We start from the raw sequence: 22,038 nt of genomic DNA, 5'->3' as shown, positions 1-22,038 counted from the left end.
TTGTATCATTAAACATTATTATCTTTGCGTTATTACTTAGTTATTCTTTGGGTGTACCCAGGTCTTTCCAGGATGCAAAGAAGCAGCTCTACTTTAGCGCTCTTCCTGATACTCAGAGTACTTTTTATTACAGCTAAACTTCACAGAGCTTACATATGGATTACTACTTATCTGGTATTCCCAGTCTGGATAACCGAATCCTGACAGCAGCTACCATTTGATTCTTTCTCTTCCAGTAGTTCCCTTTAATAACAACTGAAGGAATATGTAATTCAGAATCCCACAAAGACATGTGTTTAACAAAGACTGAACTCGCAGTACCGTGTCCAATATATGCAGTGTTCTAAACTACTAATTTTCGCACATATACGTACATATATTGAAGTATTCATTTGTAGCAGTCTAGATTCTAGCTCCCCTGAAGGACTGATAAATTAAAGCCAGGAGAAGCTAAGGGAAAGGTCTCTATTCTGTTTTGTGTCTGGATTTTCTCATCTAATTGTTTAGTTTCTGCATCACATACCCAGGTCAGTGCAGTTGTCTCCTTGGATCAGGCCTGATATTTTCATTTTATTTATTTATTTTTTTAATGTTTATTTATTATTGAGAGGCAGAGAGACAGAGCATGAGCAGGGGAGGGGAAGAAAGAGCGGGGAGACACAGAATCCAAAGCAGGCTCCAGGCTCTGAGCTGTCAGCACAGAGCCTGATGCGGGGCTTGAACTCACGAACCGTGAGATCATGATGTGAACCAAAGTCAGATGTTTAACCGACCGAGCCACCCAGGCGCCCCCTAATATTTTCATTTTAAAGAATTCTTTCTCGGGGCGCCTGGGTGGCTCAGTCGGTTGGGCGTCCGACTTCGGCTCAGGTCATGATCTCATGGTCCGTGAGTTCGAGCCCCGCGTCGGGCTCTGTGCTGACCGCTCAGAGCCTGAAGCCTGTTTCAGATTCTGTGTCTCCCTCTCTCTCTGATCCTCCCCTGTTCATGCTCTGTCTCTCTCTGTCTCAAAAATAAATAAACGTTAAAAAAAAAAAATAAAAAAAAAGAAACTTCTGCTCCACAGAAGCTCATTTAAAGAATTCTTTCTCTATCTTTAATTATTTCAAATTTGTAATTTAAATTTAAAGTTCAGAACTTCATCAACTTACCCTAAATAGTTCAAGGTAAATAATCAAATTTGCTACTGAACAGAGTCGTGCAAATACTGGCATTTAAAATAATTTGCTCTCCTCTAATACATGTCCTGCAAAATTTCTGCCTCTTCCTTTCCAGAAAGGCCTTCTCCCTCTATTTGCTGGAGATGTGTAGCCAGAAGTATTTAATAGATCACTCTGGATTTTGATCATAAGAAAGCAATTTTAAGACATCATCTCTTCAAAAAAGTCTTTCTCTATTACTCAAAAATTACCCACTCACTCATTTATTCTCTCATTCTGCAGACACTAATTTATAAACTAGTCCCTTGGTTTCTTTTCAAATTCTATTATCAAACAAAACTTCTGAATGCAGCAGCCTCGGGTTATGCTGTTCATTTTTATCTGTCAGAATAAACCTTCCTTGAAAAGCTGTTGTGAGGACCAAATGAGATAAGAATTATGAAGTGCTATTTACCAGGAAGTAAGTCTTCCTCAGTCCATATGTGACACAGTGGGTCTCATTCAGAGGTAAAAATAAGTATTCAAGTTCTTAGTTGTATGTCTTACTGTGAAACTAGTGCCTTTTGAGTTTTCTTCCCATATTAACCAATTTCTCAGATAAGTTACTATGTTGAGTCCCTGGACTAAAACTATCACGTCTATGTTGTCAACAACTGCCTTATCACATACAGAGGAACACACAAGATAGAATGTTAAGACCAAAACATGACTGAATATCACCTGTCATACTTTGACAGCATAAACTGAAATCTGACTACCACCCCCTCCCCACAAATCAATATACTATAGGTTCTAAATCAATTATTGAATATGAATTAGAATATGAATATGAATGAAAGAAAAGAACAAGGTAAATGCAGGTAAGTGAATTTTATATGTTTTATATTTCAGTCTTGTCTATAAAATGTCACACTGTAAATTAAACTATTGCTTGTATTCTGAGATTGTTATAGGGAACATTACCTAATTTTACAATGCTTTAAAAATGCCATGAACTGATTATGTTTATTAATTCTGCAATACTCATATTTATTTTGTGTATTTGAGAGACATCAGGCCCTATGAATATGCAACATTATACTTAATTTAGTTCTATAAGACCAGGCATGCACAATGCATGCTGTATTTGGTCATACTGAATTCCCAAGTGATTAAGTTGATTTTTTTAGCTTGCATCATTGTTTTCAGGCCCAATGATGAATCATAGAACTTTTCTCTCACCTCATATACATTACTGCATCTGGTGTCATTAGGACTGAGTTAATATCCAGAATGTAGTGATTGATTTAGGGAGACGATAATGAGATTATGGCTCATGCCCTTAAAGCATGACAACTGAAATCCTATCATTTTCCACATGAGGAAATATGCTAAATATTATAATATCTGATGTGTCTATCACCGTAGGATTAAGCCAGCTATCTGAAACAGAGGTTTCATATTTTGATCCTTAGACATATTATTTTCTTTTGTCTTACAAACACAGCATACATTTTTTGAGGATAGTGAAGATTTATATTTGCATGCCCAAATTTTTAATTCCAAGAAGTTCTTAGGTCCTCTTGGTTCAGATCTGTCAGCTTAAATAAAAGAAGCCAACAGCAATCATTGTCTTTCTTTCCTCTGATTTTGTGGGTGGGATCAGTGAACAGGGTAAGGAGGTGTTTAACTAGAAATATGTATATTTCAAGCCAAAAGAATCTGGTTTGTATTTTCAGAGACCCATAGGTCATAAAAACATAGAATGTGTGGGAAATCTGACCATAGCAGAGATGCAATATTTCCTGGTATCTGAAGATGAGTTAGGGAAATGGATAAATATGTTTTTAAGGACTAACAAATTTAGGATTTTTTTTTTCCTTTGGAGGGATATGTTTTCTAGACTTTTTATTTACTTTATTTAAAAATATACATTTGATGTAAATTGTATTTCTTGTAATCTTTTCCTTTAACACTCATGATCCTCTTAAGCTTGGCTTTAGGAATATATATCTGAGAATGATAAGAGATAAATGAAGCTGGCCTCTGAAATATTCAATACCCAGATGCTTACTGCTTATTTCTAAATATTCACTGATCTACACATCAACCCAGTCATTCATCTCTCAACATCCATCCACAAGCACGTATCCACGTATCTACTTTGTGCCCGATTCCTCTAATCACCGTGAGGCATTCATAAGAAGCAGAAAGGAATGTGTATCCTAGCTGAGCGAGAAGACATACACTCATTTATCAGTATTAGGTTATATATGCATTTGAAGGCTTGGTACATCTCTGGAAAATCAGATAGAAAAAAAGGAGAGACAACTGTCCATCTGACATCTCCACTGGTGTCTCCTGGGCATCCTGACTATGGCCAGAACAGCATTCTTGATTTTCCCACTCCCTGCAACCTACTTTTCCAATAGTCCAAAAGCTAAAAATCATTCTGCATTCCTTTATTTTCTGGCTCACAGAATTATAATCTCTCAGCAAGCCTTATTGCACTACTTCAAATATATATTGTGAATCTGTCCATTCTCTCCACATTCATTGCTTTTTGTTATTCAAATCCATCGTCATCGCTCACCTGGACTACTGCAATAGTTTCCACCTTCTACTATTGAAATTAATTACCCCCAAATTAATTATCTATATAATAGCTAGAATGATTATTTTAAAATATAAATTAGATCATATCTTACCGCTGCTTAAAACCAACAATGTCCTACCTTGCTTCGAAATAATACGGACACCTGCTTTAAAGCACTGTATGATCTGGTCCCTGCTTACCTCTCTTATTCATGCCCACTATGCTGTAGCCACAATGGCCTTTTCTGAGCAGGCAAAGAAAAAAAGAAAAAGAAAAAAAAATCTTGCCATTTATGTTTTCATTTTTACATTTGGGGTTTTCCCCTGTCTACCTGTAATGCTCTTCTCCATATTTTCACATGTTTGGGTAAATCTAATTGCGTTCTCTTCTTTAAGTATCACCTCTCTAAAGGACCTCCCCACTCAGACCATCCAGGCTCCCAGGCACTAGCACATTTACTGATTTAAATTCTCTACATAGCATTTATCACTATTTGACTTTTTTCTTATATGTTTGTTTCTTATTATTGTGCCTGGTATCTATTAGACACTCAGTAACTCTTAATAGAATAAATGGACATTATGACCAATACATAATACAGTTTGATGACACGAACCTCTTGAATGAAGTTCTCAACAGATGTTAGTTGTTGATACCTCAAAGCCAATCTCTCATCTCTTTAACATTTCCTAAATAATAGATAATTTTAAAAATTAAAATACTTAAATCAGACAGAAGCATATATACCAAGTATGATTAGTGTTTATTTGTAAGAAAATAGTCTAATTTTAGTACTTTAATGCATAGAACACATTAAGAAATCTAGGAAGGCCTCTACCAAGGATGCCTTAATCAGGCAGGCCTATTTGAATGCACTTACTTTTAAATTAGGCAGGGTTCATAAACGTTAATTTAATTTGATTACATCTGAGATATCAATACTATAAATGTTAACGGATCCTTATAAAAGGCATTTTGTCATTTTTCTAGTAAGATGAAAGAAACAGAACTTTTAAGCATTATTGATATCCTCATGTTTACCCTAAAGATTTTTCACCATGAATCCTTCAATCCAGATTTCAAACTTTTGCATTTAATAATTTTGTTACATATAGTACTTAATCCATCTCTAATTATGTGGGTTTCTTAAAGCAACATTATTAAGGCATAATTTAATACCATAACATTTATTTATTATAAGTATGCAAGTCAATGACTTCTAGTAAATTTACAGAGTTGTGAAACTATCACCACAACCCACTTTTAAAATATTTCCATCAGCTAAAAGTTCCCTGTGCCTTTTACAGCCACTCTCCCACTACTGATCTGTTTTCTGTCTTCCTAGATTTGCCACTTCTAATAGTTTCTTATAAGTGGAATTATACAATACAAATATTATAGTATTTTGTGTCTGTCTTCATTGAGCATAATATTACACATGCTAAAACAATCTATGTTGTTATGGTATCAGCCCATTCTATTGCTGAATACTATTCCATTGTGTGCATGTACCACGTTTTGTTTATCGGCTCATCAACTGATGGCAATCTGGACTGTCTTCAGTTTTGGGGTTTTAGGAGCAATGCTGCCATGACTGTGTATGCAAGTCTTTTTGTGGATATATGTTTTTACTATTCTTGGGTAGACACCTGGGAATGAAATTTCTGGATTGTATGGTAAATTTATGTTGAACTTTCTAAGACACTGCCAAACTGTTTTCCAAAGTAGTTGCACCACTTTACATTTCCACAAGCAATACATGAGTGTTCCAGTTTCTCCCCATCTCCGCCAGCACTTAGTACTGTCTATCTTTTGACAACAGTCATTCTAGTAGGCAAAAATGCCAATATAATGTGGTGGTTGAAAATCAGATGCTAGGTCAAATTGTTTGAATTTAGATCACAGCTTTGCCACCTATCATCTTGTAATTTAACATTCTTGGCTATAAAACATGGACAATGCTAATATCTATCTCTCCCAGGATTACTAGAGGATAAATGAACTAATATAACTATTAGCTTACAAAGTATCTGGCACATAATAAATTCTGTATAAGCATTACCCATCATAATAGTTTTGCTATTATCATTTGCAAAGTTAAAATGTACTTATACCCTGTGGATTATAGGTAAGCTGTGGATTATAGGTAAGCTTTGAGAAGCTGTTTATGTTCTCTTAATTATCAGTTCCCTATAGGTGTTGGCCTATTATGATAGGTATCACAAAGTCCAGGCACTAGAATGCCAGGTGCTATAAAAATCTACAAAATCTATAAAAATCTACTATTGAAAAAAAACACTACAGATCTCACACATAATTAGAATGGGTAATACTCCAAACAGCCAGAATGACCTACCAGGCAACTTTATTTTTTTTTTCATTGATAGTCATGCTTTTTATTTATTTTTTTAAATTTTTTTATAAGGCAACTTTAGATAAAGATAGGAATTAGACTGTCTGATTTAAATAGTGCCTATCATTTATTTCTAAAAAAATTTTTAAAAATTTTTTTTAACGTTTATTTTTGAGACAGAGAGAGACAGAGCATGAACGGGGGAGGGGCAGAGAAAGAGGGAGACACAGAATCGGAAGCAGGCTCCAGGCTCTGAGCCACCAGCCCAGAGCCTGACGCGGGGCTCGAACTCAAGGACCGCGAGATCGTGACCTGAGCTGAAGTCAGACACTTAACCGACTGCGCCACCCAGGCGCCCCTCTAAAATTTTTAAAAAATGTTTTATTTATTTTTAAGACAAAGAGAGATGGAACATGAGTGGGGATGGGGCAGAGAGAGAGAGGGAGACACAGAATTTGAAGCAGGTTCCAGGCTCTGAGCTATCAGCACAGAGCCCGACATGGGGCTCGAACTCACTAACTGTGAGATCATGACCTGAGCCAAAGTCGGACTCAAATGACTCAACTGACTGAGCCACCCAGGCGCCCCCTATCATTTATTAATAAAATATATAAAATAATTTATTTATTAATAAAATGTGCCTATCCATGGAAAAAGTTGAAAGCTGGTATAAACAAGTTGTTATCCCTTACAAAGTTGCATTCAGTTCTTAATTACTTGGCAGTAAGGACCTTCTTCCTCCCTTTTCTTTACTCCATCTATTTGTTTGTCTCTTTTTTTGGTTTGCTTGACTATTTGCATGATTCATGGATCACTGCTGCTTCTGACCAAGGAATGAGTGGAGAGCCAGGCAAACGATAACATTCCCCCTTCTCATATCACTGTTATGACCATTTTAGACACTTTTGCAGAGAGGTACAAGTCCCAACTGTTTGTGAAATATATTTCTGATTAATAGCTTTAGAAGATGTTTTGCATACATGTTACTCAGTCTTAAAAGAACATCATGAAAGCCTTCCAGATTACTTTTTCTGAATTTCCAGATATAAGCAGCATGCATTTCCATATGCTTAGGTCATTGCTGTCCTAAGTTCTCCAGGTTTCAGGAAGTCTTTGGGTACCCATTTAATTCCCTAACAGTGATTTTTGAGAACACTCAACTTCTTAGCTTTCTCTGTCTCATTCTGGGACAGAATGTAGGTTATAGTATAGTAAAAATATTATTATCACTTATTATCACTATTTTCACTTACCTGTGTTACTATCAATAGTCATAAACAAAGATAATAAGGACAATATAAATATAATGTTTAGCTGTCTCTGCACTGACAGGTTTTTATCCATTTCTGAAATTCTAGGCTTTTACAAAAATAGCATGGTTGTATTCTGTCTAGTTTTAGAAAGATATATGGAGGTAGGTTTTCCACAGTATGAAGGCAGAATTTGCTTATAATTTTAACTGGATAACTTATAAGATAATAAGTTATCTGTCACTATGAATATACAGGCTGGATAACCAGACATACAGAAGAGGTCAGTATCCTGGATGAAGTGCCAGAATGGGACACGTGACCCTCCAGAAGGATGAACTTCAACCAATGGGAGAAAGAAGTCTGGAAGGAATGGCAGATAAATTTTCTCTCACTTTTCCCTGAGATGGATTGTCCCAAGGCACTATTTTCTATCTAGTCTATCTGGAGATGTTCCATGTGGCCAATTGACTGTCTGTATCGCTTGCAGCTTGTGAAGCAGTGGACTACTCAGTAATGCATTACCTTGTATTCAGATCCCAATTTTCTCTTTCTTCTATTCCCTTTTTCTCTAGCTACTCTAGATTTTACTTTCCAAACCTTAGCACTCGGCCTTTTCTTCAGGTGCTGTTTCCAATCAGCCTAAGCTAAGATACATGCTAGTGAAAAGTTAGAATAGAGGGGTGTAAATTTTGTTTTAAAATTCTTTATCAATGCATAAAAATAGTAGCAGGGGGTGATGATGATAATGGTGACATAATTAATATCCAACATCTGTGGGCACTGTGTTGTAGGTACTGTTTGAAATGCTTTCCACGTGATAATATTTAATCATAACCATCCTATGAAGTAGGTATTATTATCATCAACCCGACTTCTCAGATAACAAACTTGAAGTATAAAATGTTCACAGATCCAATAAAGCCAAAGTCATATAGCTAGTGAGCAGCAGAGCTAGGATTTCACTCCAAGCTATTTGATGCATTTTCATTTGTGCTGAAGCATGCATCAGTAAGATGTAGTCTTATTGGGCTTCCTGTGCCTGGCTGGCAATTCTGAGGTTGATATTACTGTCTGTGTCGCAAACTCCAGACAAGGCCGTGTGGGTCCTTGCCATACTGTTTATGTACAGGGAATGGAGGTCTCTTTCTTTCTTGCTTGCTTTCAAGAACGTGCCATTGTCCCAGATGCCCTACCTACAAGGCTACTCAGCTTGCATCAAACAGAAGCACTGCAAAACACCTACTTGGTTGAACCAAAGTCTCTCGTATCTTCCCTTATCATAGAGGTTTATCAAAGGTCTACTTTATATTATACTTAATTCAGGGCATTTGTAGTTTCACCTTGAATCATACTTACCACCATCATCCCAGTGTATGCTACATCCACCCTGGATGCAAACAGACATGCCCATGCTCAGGCTCATTACACTCCATCATGTGACTGTTTGGGGCTAAACTACAATGGTTCCCACTTTGTGTGATGTAAGATACTTATGACTGAAAGTGACCTATACTTTCCTTTTGCCTTTCTGTTGCTCTATTTAAAATAATGACTACAGAATCTCTTTCAACAAAAGGTCATTTGTGTCAATGGACAGAACACAGAGGATCAGATCACCTGTGGTAATTGCAAATTAATGCTCTCTTGGCAATGCATTAACTACACACTATTGATCTACAATTGAATCATAGAAGCTACTGCGAAGTGATTTTACTTTCCTATTTTTTGTGCTTTTATTGCTTTTTCCATAATGCATTTTTCTTTCAACTGGAATTTTCCCTAATTGTCTCCATTTTTAATTTCCTACAGTGACATGACTTCTAACTTGTAATTAGAATCTGTAAAAATTCATGTCTCTGTCTCAAAAGCCTTTTAGAAATCTACTGAACTATAACTTTGATGCCATAAAATACATACATGATACATAGATACATTGCTAGAGAGCCAAATTCTTGAATGATTTTTTTGTTCACTTAGGTAAAACAGAAAAATATTTGGTTCTCTACCTGAAATTACAATTTGTTGAGTAGTCTGCAGTAAAACATTCAAAAGTTTCCCTTAAACGCATTTTCTTTGGGAACATTAATGATGAAATTTTCTTTTCTAGAACAAACTTTTAACATAGAAGTAAACAGTTCATTTTAGAGATGAATTTTTTTAAGTATAATGTGAGAGGAAGATACAATAATCCAGTCAATATATATATCTGCATAGGATGTTACTGACAAAGCCCACAGTTCCTCATGTTTGTGCCAAACTCTTAACCAATAATTATTCTATCTGGGGGAACCAATTATAAGCTTGTATTTCAATGGTGAACTTGATAATGCTCCTACGCTAGACAGGTCATCTGGCCTAAGTCTGGTTTCTGAAATGTGAGTTAGGAGTCACTGAACTAAAGAAATACCCTGACAGCAATTCCCTTTAGAAGTTCTCATAAACCTTAAACTTATCATTGATTTTCTAAACTTCTAAATGGGAGACATAGATGTGATTTCCACTAAAGGTCTTCCTAAAATGTTTTTAGGCCTGTAAGAATTTTAATATTTTACTACATTTTTTCATAATCATTATTTGCATCAATACTCACAATTAATACTGCAAAAATAAATGTGCACTCAAATTGTTTGCCTGTTCTTTATTTCTCAGTAAATCGTTATCATCTGTTCCAAAAAAGCCCTTAATAAATGTCAATTGCACTACTGGAATTACATAATCCAGTTATTCTTTTTTCTAGGAGTTTTAAATTAGAGACAGATACAATCAAAGTTGATATTCATTAATCTTAGGGCTGGACCAGGGTGCTGAAGTCTCCCTGATGTGCCAGGCTTTGCTGGCTGGCAAGAAGAGTAGCTGAACCAGGGTGGCTGGAGCAAGAAAGAGCCACTCCAGGGACTGGGACTCTGATTTGTGATATTCCCTTCAACATATTAAATATCACTTCTTCCTTACAATGACCCAATGAGATAGGTCCTATAAACTTCCATTTTATAGGTGAATACACCAAAGTGTACAGAAGTTAAATAAGCTCAAATTTATTCAGCCATTAAATGGTGAAACTCGTGGTTGAGCAAAGGCGGTAGAACCTCAGAGCTCCTTCTCTCAACTAACATACTATACATGGCAATACAACCACCTCTGGATATCTAACAATGGCACACAATACTATTAAGGATCTTCAAGGACAGAATGAACTGAAGTTTTCAAAAACATGCTAGCAACCAATAATAGGGTTTATTAAATAAATGCATTAAGAACATGATGTTGAAAACATCAGTTTGCAAGATAAAAACCAAACCCGTGTATTAGGCAATGATATGGAGGCATAAGGCAGAACTACTGAGCTTCAATTTTACCTTGGGAAGAAGAGATACCACTAGCCTTTCTAAAGCAGGTCTCAGAGCTCGGTTCCAGTTTTGATTCAGAGCCCTATGTGTTCTGTGGTGCAGCTACTGTCTGCAAGGGTCTTCTTTCCTTCTCCTCTTTTCTACTCTCTCTCAGCCTTAGACACATCCTATATCAAGATCAGAAAGCAAGCAAATGAATCTTAACATTGTCTAATCTTTGAAGATGATTAGAAATCAGACCAAAATCTGCTCCATTAAATATGGGCTAGGAAGAAAATCACGAGTATCTGAACAGAAAAAAAAGAAAAGAAAAACACACTTCAGTAAATTCAGAATGCACCACCATTAAAATGATGACTGGATCTTTTGAGAAGAAAGTAACTCCAGGGAGTCTAGTTTGCTGTGAATATATTGTGGGGGTGATGGCCAAAAGTGAGGCTTTACTACAAGACTTACATGAGGCTTGTACACATGTGTGTAGGTGTCAGGAGGATAAAGTTTCTAAGGTTTGGTTTGTTATAATTGCAAAAAGAAACCGCTGCCCCTAAACATAAAAATGTATTTAAAAAAAATCAAAGGATCTGGTCTTAAAATAGCATGTAAAAATATCGAAACCTGTTTTTTTTATCCATCAGAAGAAGGATAGTAAGCATAAGAAGACAGAAGCCATTTAAAAAGAAGATAGGCCATAACCCAGGAACATCATTATTATGATAAGCTAATAATTCAGTGTCATTTCAAAACTGTAACTAAGAAAAGTGATAAAGAATTGGGACAGCACATGCAAAGCAAAATAGTGGGGTACAAAACTGAATGTCATTATTAGAAACTCTTAGGGAGGTAGGCATTTATGAGGAATCAACTGTGAAATGTCCTTTTGGTCTATGTTTTCATTCTTTTCTTGTGAGGAAAAAAAAAACTTAGAATGGCACAAACAATCTATTCTAATCTGAACCCTTGGGGGAAAAAATTCAAATATATTATGTACATGATAGTACTAAATGGTTCTGGAAAGAGACTTTTGTTAGTCTGACTTTTGGGTTAATATTTAATAATATCTTTTTTGTGTAGAAAGTTGATGTCGACATTCTACTGTTAACAAAACATGCACTTAGAGATATGTTTCCGCTAGAAGTGATGTCCTTATGTTGATAAAGTCACATTTGGGGGACCATTGTCCTTGGGAATAATCAAAAAATTATCTGCAAGGCAACTAACCAAGGATGAAGGAGGCTGTCAGTATCCTTAGAAGAGGAGGGAATTGAAATCTTAGAGGATAAAAACATTAATTAAAAAGGGAACAAAAATGCCATGAAAGTACAAAGTAGACAGGGCCAACTGGGCATTTATTTGTTATTGAATCTGAGAAGAGAGAAGGGGTGTGGTGTCAGCCTGTGAAAACATAAAGACGGTCACTCTTCAATACTTTTCCATTAAACATAAATAACATCAAAATCTACCCTCAAAGTATGAAGAGTAGTTATTGATAGTATTCAAAATACATTACCTCCCAAAGTGACTATTTCTAACAGTCATTTGGATGGACAAATTATGGGATGGTTATTAAAAAATCAGTTATGCCCAATCACAACTCATTTCAAATGATTCTGATAAATTCAAAAGCTTGAGAGAAAAGCAACAAAGAAAACACAATATTTGGAAAACAATATGTGACATGAAAATAAGCAACTGGGTTTTTTTAAAAATTGAATAATAAGAGGATAAATAGTAATTTAAAACTTTGGTCAGGAATATGAAGATTTTTTGACAAAGAAGTTTAACTAGTAGTTAACCATATCTCTGCATACAATGCGAAAAGAAGCAGGCAAAATAAAGGATTTGGTAAGAGTCAGGGAAAAAAAAAAACTTTGGCCAAAGTTTATGCAAGATCAGATATTTCAAATGGCTGTATCTACAAACATCTTTGCTAACTCATGGTTATTTTTTCACATAAAACAGTCACTATGTGATACTTACGGTAAAACTGTCTTTCAAAAAGATTAGACTTAATTTCAATTAATTTCCTTTGAATTTAGATGTTAATCTTCTTACCAAGTGGAGAGTGTGTAATCATTTGAAGGCCTAACAGGTTTCCATTTAATTTCCTCTATTATAAACAACACTGTTGCACTGGAATCACGATGCTTTTCAAAAATTAAAACCTCTTCTGTTAAAAGTAACCATCCATTAAACTAATTTAAAATAATGTAATAATTGACACGGTAATTGTAATTTCATTGAATGGATACTAAGAGCATATTTTTTTCTCATATATTATCCTAAGAATATAGGATTTCTATTTTTTTCAATACCCACTTGCAAATTGTTCTTAAAATTGTAAATGAAGCACTCATTAAAGCTAGGAAACAAGAAACTGCATAGTGGAAAGAAAAATATGTCTATTTTAACTAGCTATGTGAAACAGTTCAGATGCCATTTAAAATGAATGGTATTGACTATTCTTCATTCCTATATCATAGGCTTACTTTAAAGTGAATGAAGATGGGAAAAAACCTAAGAAACCATTGAATAACTACTTCCCACCTACCCAATAAAAATTGAGAATATAGTGTGCAAAATTTTTATCCTCTCAAGACCCCCATCAATAGAGCTGAAGCACTGACATCTTCCTGCGTGCTATGACCAAGAGAAAATGTCGGTAAAGCATCTGCACTCAGGTGGAAACAGTGTCATCGTCTGCTTCAATTACTTCTTTTTCACTGGTTTTAATAAAATAATACATCTCCTGATCACATTAAAATATTCCATTTAGCTTGAACTAGCTCCATTAGAACAGCTTTGATTATTGTTAAAAATTGATTTGGTTATCTAAGTTTAGTGAGTGTCCATCACATGACCATGATTCTTCACAGCAAATACCCACTATGCTCCCTCGTTCTGTTGTATTTCAGGATTTTCTATTAACTTCAGTGACAAACCCTAACAAAAGAAATGGGATTAAAAAAAAATCCACCCATACAATCTCAATGAAGGCACAGGTCATAATTGTACATGAATGAACTGATGGCTTCCTATAATTTCCGATGTCCTGAGTCAAAGTCCTTAATAGATTAAATTGTAATAGGCAATATCATTAAATTAAATTATAGAAACCCAGAGTCATTCAGGGAAAAAAAGGTAGTATAGTACTTATATTCTCTATCTACATACAATAGAGAAGAGTGAACATTTTGTAATGAAACTTATCACTAAAAGCAACTGACTTAGTCTGGATTTTAGCTGCAACAGAAATCTCTAAATAGTTTTTTATTATAAGAAACTGTAAACTAGTACTAAATCAGAGGAAAGTATATAGGACTCAGCAGGAAGGCTAGGTCTGGGAGTAAAAAACTAAAAGTAAAAGCATAACAACAACAAAACCCCAGTTTTAATTTATTGAAGTCCTCTCTTCAAACTATGTTAAAGGGGAATTATTCAAGTTATTTATTTACTATCCTCTTCATGAATAACTAATTGGCAGACAGAAGCAAACTTCTATTCTTCAGAGTAACCCCACAGAAGATTTTAAGACCTCAAGAGTTTATGAAGAGTTTGAGAATATAATTTAACAAGGAAGTACTTACAAATTTTAGTATCTGAAATTGACCAATAATTTTCACCTGTCCTTTTTAGAGCCCTAATTTGCATATTCTGATTAATGAAAACCTATCAAGTAAGAAGAAAAATCCATATTTCGAACACACTGGAGTTTATACAAATAAATTAGAAATCCATTTAGCTGACAAAGTTATAAGAGCAGATACCCAAGAACACAAACACATAATTGTTTTTGAACCTTATTTCTTGGCCACAGTCTTGTATTTGGGTTCTTTTGTAATAGTCATTTTCACTCCAAAGATGTACTAGGGAAATGATCTGGAACCCAAATTACTCTCTAGCTAATTCCTTAGTTTTTATATTCAACATTCACTGAAGCATTCTGAAGGTAGAATTATTGGACGCTTCACCACTGAGAAGTTAACATCCTTGTCAAAGCAAGTTGCAGAATAAGATAATAGAAATAAACAGTGCCACTGAGAAATGATACATTCCTAGAAATGGTAAGAAGACTTCAAAAATTACCCATTAAAATGCAACCTGAAAGTCTAAAAGGCATTTCTGTTTATGAACTGCAAAGTGATCTACAATATTTTGTAATTTTTATATTTCAGTTAACCCTCAAATAAAAATTTAAGCAAGTGATGCTCCAACATTAAGTATTTCCCTTGATAACATTTCCCTGAAATTTACCTTTTCAGTGAGGCCTCTTTTTTTTCATAGCACTTGTGACCTTACATACAAGATAATATACTCATCTTTCATATTTATTACATGTTATGTGTCTTCCCTCACTAAACTGTAAGCCCTGGAGGTAACGAACTGTTGCCTGTTATATTCACAGAATAATTTCAAATCCCTATAACAGTGCTATGTATGTAGTAGGTTCTTAATAAATATTTATTGAATGAACAAATGTATGAACGATTCTCTGTGATGCATAATGATTAATAAGGGACGCATGTTTTATCACACTTATCCAACTTATGAAACAATTTTGGCTTTCCAGTTTGAAATGTCAGTACTTTTTCTAAAGTCACATAGAAAGGCACAGCTGTTGAATTCATTTAAATCTGAATTTGAAATTACTAAATCCTTATTCCAGTAGTGAACTCACCTAGCATATACCTACATAGTCTATGTATATGTATCAAGATTAGAATCAAAATATTTATTTGTGTCACTATTTGTACCTATTCCTTCTCTTTCTATACCCCAGTGTATCAGCACCACCACCCTGATACTTAAATGCATTTCATTTGATGACATCATGTAAAAAATGCATTTTGTCAGTATGTACTTCACTTCTGAGTAGAAAAAACTGGAAAGGTAGATTTGACAGTATGCCACCTAAAGATATATAAGGGGATGAGCTATTCAAGAGAACTGTTATAGAATCAGAGAAAGGGACAGAATTAGGTAAAAAGAGCCAGTGAACAAATGGCATCAGAGAAATACAGGGTGTTGATGGAGGGTTTAGGGGCTTGAGGCACATGAAAAAGACATGAACTAACTGCTGGAGAGAATTTGATTTTTTTTTTTTTAAAGGCAAAAACAGATGCTGACTAGCACCCACGGCCCAACTGACATTAAACACTATGAATTTGAAGTAAATCCAGTTGGCAGAGTTACTTGGACTTTTCTAATAATATTCAGCAGCCCAGAAGTATAGAAAATTAAAGGTTAGATTAACCCAGGATTAGGGAACTGAACAGGGTGAAATTCAGTTACAATGAAAGAGACACAGAAATATTGCACATTCTCCACCCCCTTCAAATGTCAAGTCAAAATTCTAAATGCAAGGGTTTTCCCTCTCACAACTGTATTAAGTATATCTAATAACAGTATTAAGTATCTCTTAATACTGATTTTAGTTTGTACTTTAGCTAAAATTGGTTTAAAAATGTGTTCTAGCTAACTAAAACTAAAGCTAATGGTAGAATTGGTGCATAATCTATAATCTTCTACCAGTTAAAGCCTATGTGTAGAACTTTGCCTTTTTAACAAAGTCATTTGGGAACGAACAGTTTACATAGCTGGAAAGTCTCCCTGCAGATCCCAGACAGAGCTGAAAGGGAAGTCCTTTGGCAACCACTTTTTACACCGTGTTAACACCTCATCACCTCTTCACAAGCTGGTTAAAAAAATCACAACTCCAACACATTTATTTAACAAATTCACTCAACAAATACTGAGTATGTTTCTGCTGTATACCAAGCAGTCAACACATTGGGTGACCAATGTTTTAGGACAAGGCCTGGTGCAAGAAGATTAATTGAGCAAAATGAATTTCCTCTTTTGAAATCTGAGCCAAGAGGTATTAAGCTAGTGAGGCATTTCATGTAGAAGTTAGAGCTGAAAAACTACCATGTAGAGTGGGCCCAAGTGTCATGTGGCAGGTAAAAGTCCAGGGGAGGCAGAAACAAGGAGTAAGCTCTGGAGACAGAGTGAGAACTATAGATTCCTCTGAGGGAGAAATCACATGGACCATAGAAGAGAGATGGAGAAGATCTCTCCTGAGAACTGACCCATTGCTTCTTAGAGTTCTAGTCCTAGGCTCCACTGATGCATAGACTATAATAGGCTCCATTTTCTTAAGGTACTTTGAGTGATTCTCTGCTTCTTGATTCAAGAGGAGCCTAAGCAGAAACCACAATTTGAATGATTATTTCACCATACAGTTTTGTGAGGACATATAGTATTCTACATATGCTGACATACTATGGTCCATACACTAAGTACACCTCTACTCGGCACATTTGTTGATTAATTTTTCTATGTTTTCACATTTCTTCTCTTCTTAGCATCCGTACTGTAAGGAATAAGCTGTAGCCTGAATATGTGAGCCTTGAGTAGGTGGGGAAGACCTGCCTATTACTGATACTCGCATCTTAGAGGTTCTAGGAGGGGGTCGGCAATGTGAGCAGTTGGAAGAGCATTGGCTTTACAGTTGTAAAACCTGATGTCTGTCCCTAGCACTAGTCATGTGACTTTGGCTACATTACTTTCATCCTTCAAGCTTCAATTGGTGTCAAAGTACAGGCACACGTCAAAGATATTGTGGGTTCAGTTCCAGCTCATCACAATAAAGCAAATAATGCACTAAAGTAAGTGAAATGAAATTGTTTTGGTTTCTCAGTGCATATAAAACTTGTGTTTATACAACACTATAGTCTATTAAGTGTGCAATAGCATTATGTCTAAAAATGTACATCCTTTGATTAAAAAATACTTTATTTCTAAAAATGCCAACCATCATCTAAGCTTTCAGTGAGTCATAATCACTGATCATATATCATCAAAACAGATACAGTAACAATTTTAAAAGCATGAAATATTGTGAGAATTGCCAACATGTGATACAAAGACACAAAGTGAGCAAATGCTGTTTGAAAAAAATGATGCCAGTGGACTTGTCAGATGCAGGATTGCCACAAATCTTCAATTTGTAAAAAAATGTAGTATTTAAAGTGCAATAAAATGAAGCACAATAAAACAATTTCACTCTTGGGTAGGTGTGGAAATACTGTATGTAGCAGCAGCTAGAACCAGCACATGGAAGAATGTCAACAATCTCCACCCTCATGTGTGACTTGCCTAAGACTACATGTTTGGAAATAAGCAAGCATCTTTTCTGGGACCCTCTCATAACCCACTTGCATCCTCCAGTCCATACATTTCTCCATGTTCATGAAAGTAAATTCAGGTGATATTCAATCCTAGACATACATTATCCTCATATTTTTCCTGAAGATGGTGTTCCTTCTTCCTATATCTTTCCTTCCTTCCTTTCTTCCTCCCTTCCTTCCTTCCTTCTTACCCTTCCCCCTTCCTTCCTTCCTGATGTCCCAAGATACTTTCTTTAATATTTCCTTTCTTTTTAAGGAATTTCCTTTAGCCATTCTTTTAGTTATGGTCTCCTGTCAAAAAATTCTCTTAGTTTTTCCTCAGCCAAGAATGTGTCGATTTATCCTTTGTTCCTGAAGGATATAGGATTTTAGGTTGGTAGTTCTTTTCCTTCAACAACTGAAAAATATTGTTCCACCTCCTGGAGTTCATGCTTTATGATGAGAAGTCTATTTTGATTAAATTTTTTTCTCCCTCTAGGTGAAATTTTTTTTTATTGTTTCCAAGGTCCTTTTTTTCCAAGGTCTAGTTTTCAGAAGTTTGACTATAATGGGTTTTCGTATGGATTTCTTTAGATCTATCATATTGAGGTTCATTCACCTTCATGAATCTACAGGATTTTGCCCTTTTAAAAAATTGGGAAGTTTTCAAACATTATTTCTTTGTCATCTCGTCCTTTTGTGATCTCTTCTCTGAATGTTAGATCTTTTGTTATAGTCTCACAGTTCCGCGAAGTGCTGTTCATTTGTTTTTTTCAGTCTTTTTTCTCTGTGTTTTCCAGAGAGGTTAATTTCTATTGCTCTGTCTTCCATGTCACTGGTTCTTTCTTCTGTTGTCTCCATTCTGCTGTTGAGCCCATTAACTGTTTTAAATTCTAGTTACTACAATTTTCAGTCTTGAAATTTGGTTCTTCTTTATATCTTCTATTAGCATTCTGATATATATTATTTCTACCTTAGATTGTATTTTGTAAGAGGATGTTAACTCTGATTGTCAAATTAGCAACATGAGATATTTGTTCTCCACTTTCTTACCAGAGAATATAAGTGAAGCTAAACTCTATGCTTTCTGATTTCATTCAATGCTAGGTAGTAAGAATCCATATTAATGGAGTATGATCTGAGAGGTCACAGTCTAGTAATCATATGAAAAATTTTATCCCTGGGTCAAGTTAGACCATCTAAACCTGCATATCTGGCCTCAGGGCCAGATATTATGCTATAATGCACTGAGGCACTGTATTGAGTCTTTGCTCAGCAACATTATAACAAGCAAGTGTATAAGTAATAAGTAATAGATTATATGTAGGAGTGCTATTAAGAGTATAATGTACTACATCTCAAAGTATTGCATTATGACAATAATAGAATAATTTATCACAGCTCTATATCACAAAGAAGCTGATCAATTTATATTTATATTTGGAAAGTTTTGTGAAACTAATAATTTCCTTGCTTTAGCTGCCAGGAAATTCAGAGTTAAATTTGGTAGATTTTGTGTATTGGTCTTACCCTTGACTTCATTTCTTTTTCTTTATTTTTTTCCCCAACATTTTATTTATTTTTGAGAGAGAGAGAGAGAGAGAGAGAGAGAGAGAGAGAGAGAGAGTGCAAGCAGGGGAGGAGCAGAGAGAGAGGGAGGCACAGAATGAAGGAGGCTCCAGGCTCTGAGCTGTCAGTATGAAGCCTGATGCAGGGTTTGAACCCATGAACTGTGAGATCATGACCTGAGCCAAAGTTGGACTCCTAACCGACTGAGCCACCCAGGTGCCCCTCATTTTATTTTTCAGTCAAAATTTTACTTTTACCCAGATTTCTTCAAATATTTGTTTTTTTCCCCAGTTCTACAGTGTGCATTTGGTACCTGGTTTCATTTATTTTGGCAACAGAGAGAAAAAAAAATATTTTTCAAAGATAGAGTGTTCATAAGTCCTTAATAGGTCAGGAAATAAATCTCAGGTTTGTTCTCTACTCACAACAGTAACTTAATGAGTGATGCCATTTTAATCACACACTGTCTCTTTCTCAGGAGACCTTATACACATATATTTGTTATCACATAATTTACAGTGAATGTGTTCGATGGAGCTCTTTGAAGGGGCAGACAAACACAAGTACTACCTGGAGGACTGAGGCTCCACTGTGGAGAAACTGAAGACCACTTTCAGCCGAGTCAATTCCACCAGTGGCCAAAATGGGAAATCCAGGCAAAGCACGAGCAATGGAGGTCACAGCTCTCAAAGCAATAGGTCTGATGGCTGTGCCTATAGAAAATGAGAATGAATAATCAATGGTTAGCATATTGACTAGTTGAAAATACTGCCTTATAATTATTATTATGTAATGGTAGTATTGTCCTAAACAAAAGTCAAATTTCTTTATCTGTATTTAAGATATATATATATATGTAATACATATACATTGCCATGTTTTATAGTATGCTAATTTGATGGATGTGTATTTACTTTAAAATTTTTGATGCTATTATTGCAAGCAAACGTGTTATGCAAGTGGATATAGCAACTGTAGAACTCCTGCATAAATTACATGCATAATACAATTTGATATACAGTAATGTGTAAAAGATTATATGGAATGTTCAAGCATCTGTTTTAAAAAGAACAAGGAACAGCAGATTTTGAAAAAGAAAAACAATCGCATACAGTGCATAAATAGACATACAGCTCTGTTATGTATAAAGCAGCTGGTGTGAATAGAGATACTGTGAAAACAAGCAAGGTGCTGATGAACTTACAGATTCCATATTGCTTTTTACATGTATTAATCATAATTTGATGAAATTTAGTGAGCCTAATATAATTTTTCAGACATTAGAAAGTTTCAACCAAGGTATGGACAATTGCTAGAATTTAGTAATTAAAGAGTATGTGCTTAATTTTTTATACTTAGCCAGACATTACCAATATATTATTCCCTGATCATAATGAAAGCCTCATGGATGGACAGAACACTTGGGGGACATTTTTAAAATTATTAACTGCACTAAAGCTGCTTTCAACTCTCAAGGGTTAACACACTCTGAAGTAAATTAATGCTTTCATCATATTGGGATGTAATTTGATATTTCTGGTGTGGACTCATAAGTCAATGTTCTATAAAGGTATTTTCTGAACTAAAAATAGCTCTATCTGTGCAAGAATTTGACATTACCTCAAACCAGGGTTCCATACACACACAAAAAAACCCCACAAACAAGCAACTGGTAAAATCACCTCATGTGGTGGGTACTTTATCATCACCTCCACCACCACAAGCATCTCCACTGGCATTTTCAATATGTATTTATGGGAGCATTCTCTTTGAGGAAGCGCAAAGAATTTTCCTTAAAATTAGTGCATTTTTTTAATCTTGTTCATAGGCATTTCAGATGATATTGAATTTATCTGTAACTGATGCTTTTGCATTAACACCAAAAATGTGTATGGAAATGTCTGTTCTTATTGCTCCCACACCTTAAAAAGCTTCCACTAGATATTAATGTCTCTCAGTCAAGAGTGTTCCATGTTGACACTTCAGAGTTCCATAACAGACACTGAAATTATAAGGCAGGAAAAATGAAGGCAAATTAGAAACTGAACACCAAGATCCTATTTCTACCTCAAAATGTTTATCAGTGATTTCTCAGTCTGTCTGGTTTAACCATAGAGGAGGTAACATAGTAGACAGGAGAATGCATAGCAAGAATACATACCCACACTGACACTCGCATACATATTTATATATACAAATCTTTAGCTGTACTAAAAAAGATATCGAAGTAAGAATAAAACTTAAATGAAAGCATTATAAAGGAAATCTGTAACTTAAATAAATATTTTAGGTAGAGATATATCTATGTGCTCCTTATACCTGATATGTTCAGGACATATTAAGCTGATGGCTTTTACATACATGTTACTTTGAAATGATAAACACTGGGATTCTTTTTTTTTTTTTCTCATTTAGTTGACCCTAGAGAGTAAAGGAAATTTGAGCTAAGCAGATAAATAATTTATTTGTAACTGCACTGTTAGAAGACTATCATTAACACTAAGGGATAAAATTTCAAAGTGGTACACAGGGATTTGGCCAAATACTCCAATTGATATTAATGGACATCAAATGGCAAAATCCCAGAACACAGCTTTGAAAATTTAACCAGTTAC

General features: G+C 35.1%; 1 protein-coding gene across 1 annotated transcript in view; it reads right to left on the bottom strand.

The window, feature by feature from the left end:
* The window catches only part of DPYD (dihydropyrimidine dehydrogenase), an 863,407-nt gene that overhangs the window by 143,734 nt on the left and 697,635 nt on the right, over nt 1–22,038 (bottom strand). Inside the window, exon 19 of the mRNA XM_058695679.1 lies at nt 19,994–20,136. Within this exon, the coding sequence (XP_058551662.1) occupies nt 19,994–20,136 (143 nt within the window). The remainder of the gene's footprint in view (nt 1–19,993; nt 20,137–22,038) is intronic.

The sequence above is a fragment of the Neofelis nebulosa genome, chromosome 2, assembly GCF_028018385.1.
Source record: "Neofelis nebulosa isolate mNeoNeb1 chromosome 2, mNeoNeb1.pri, whole genome shotgun sequence".
Classification (NCBI taxonomy): domain Eukaryota; kingdom Metazoa; phylum Chordata; class Mammalia; order Carnivora; family Felidae; genus Neofelis; species Neofelis nebulosa.
This window is presented reverse-complemented; position numbering and strand designations above follow the sequence as displayed.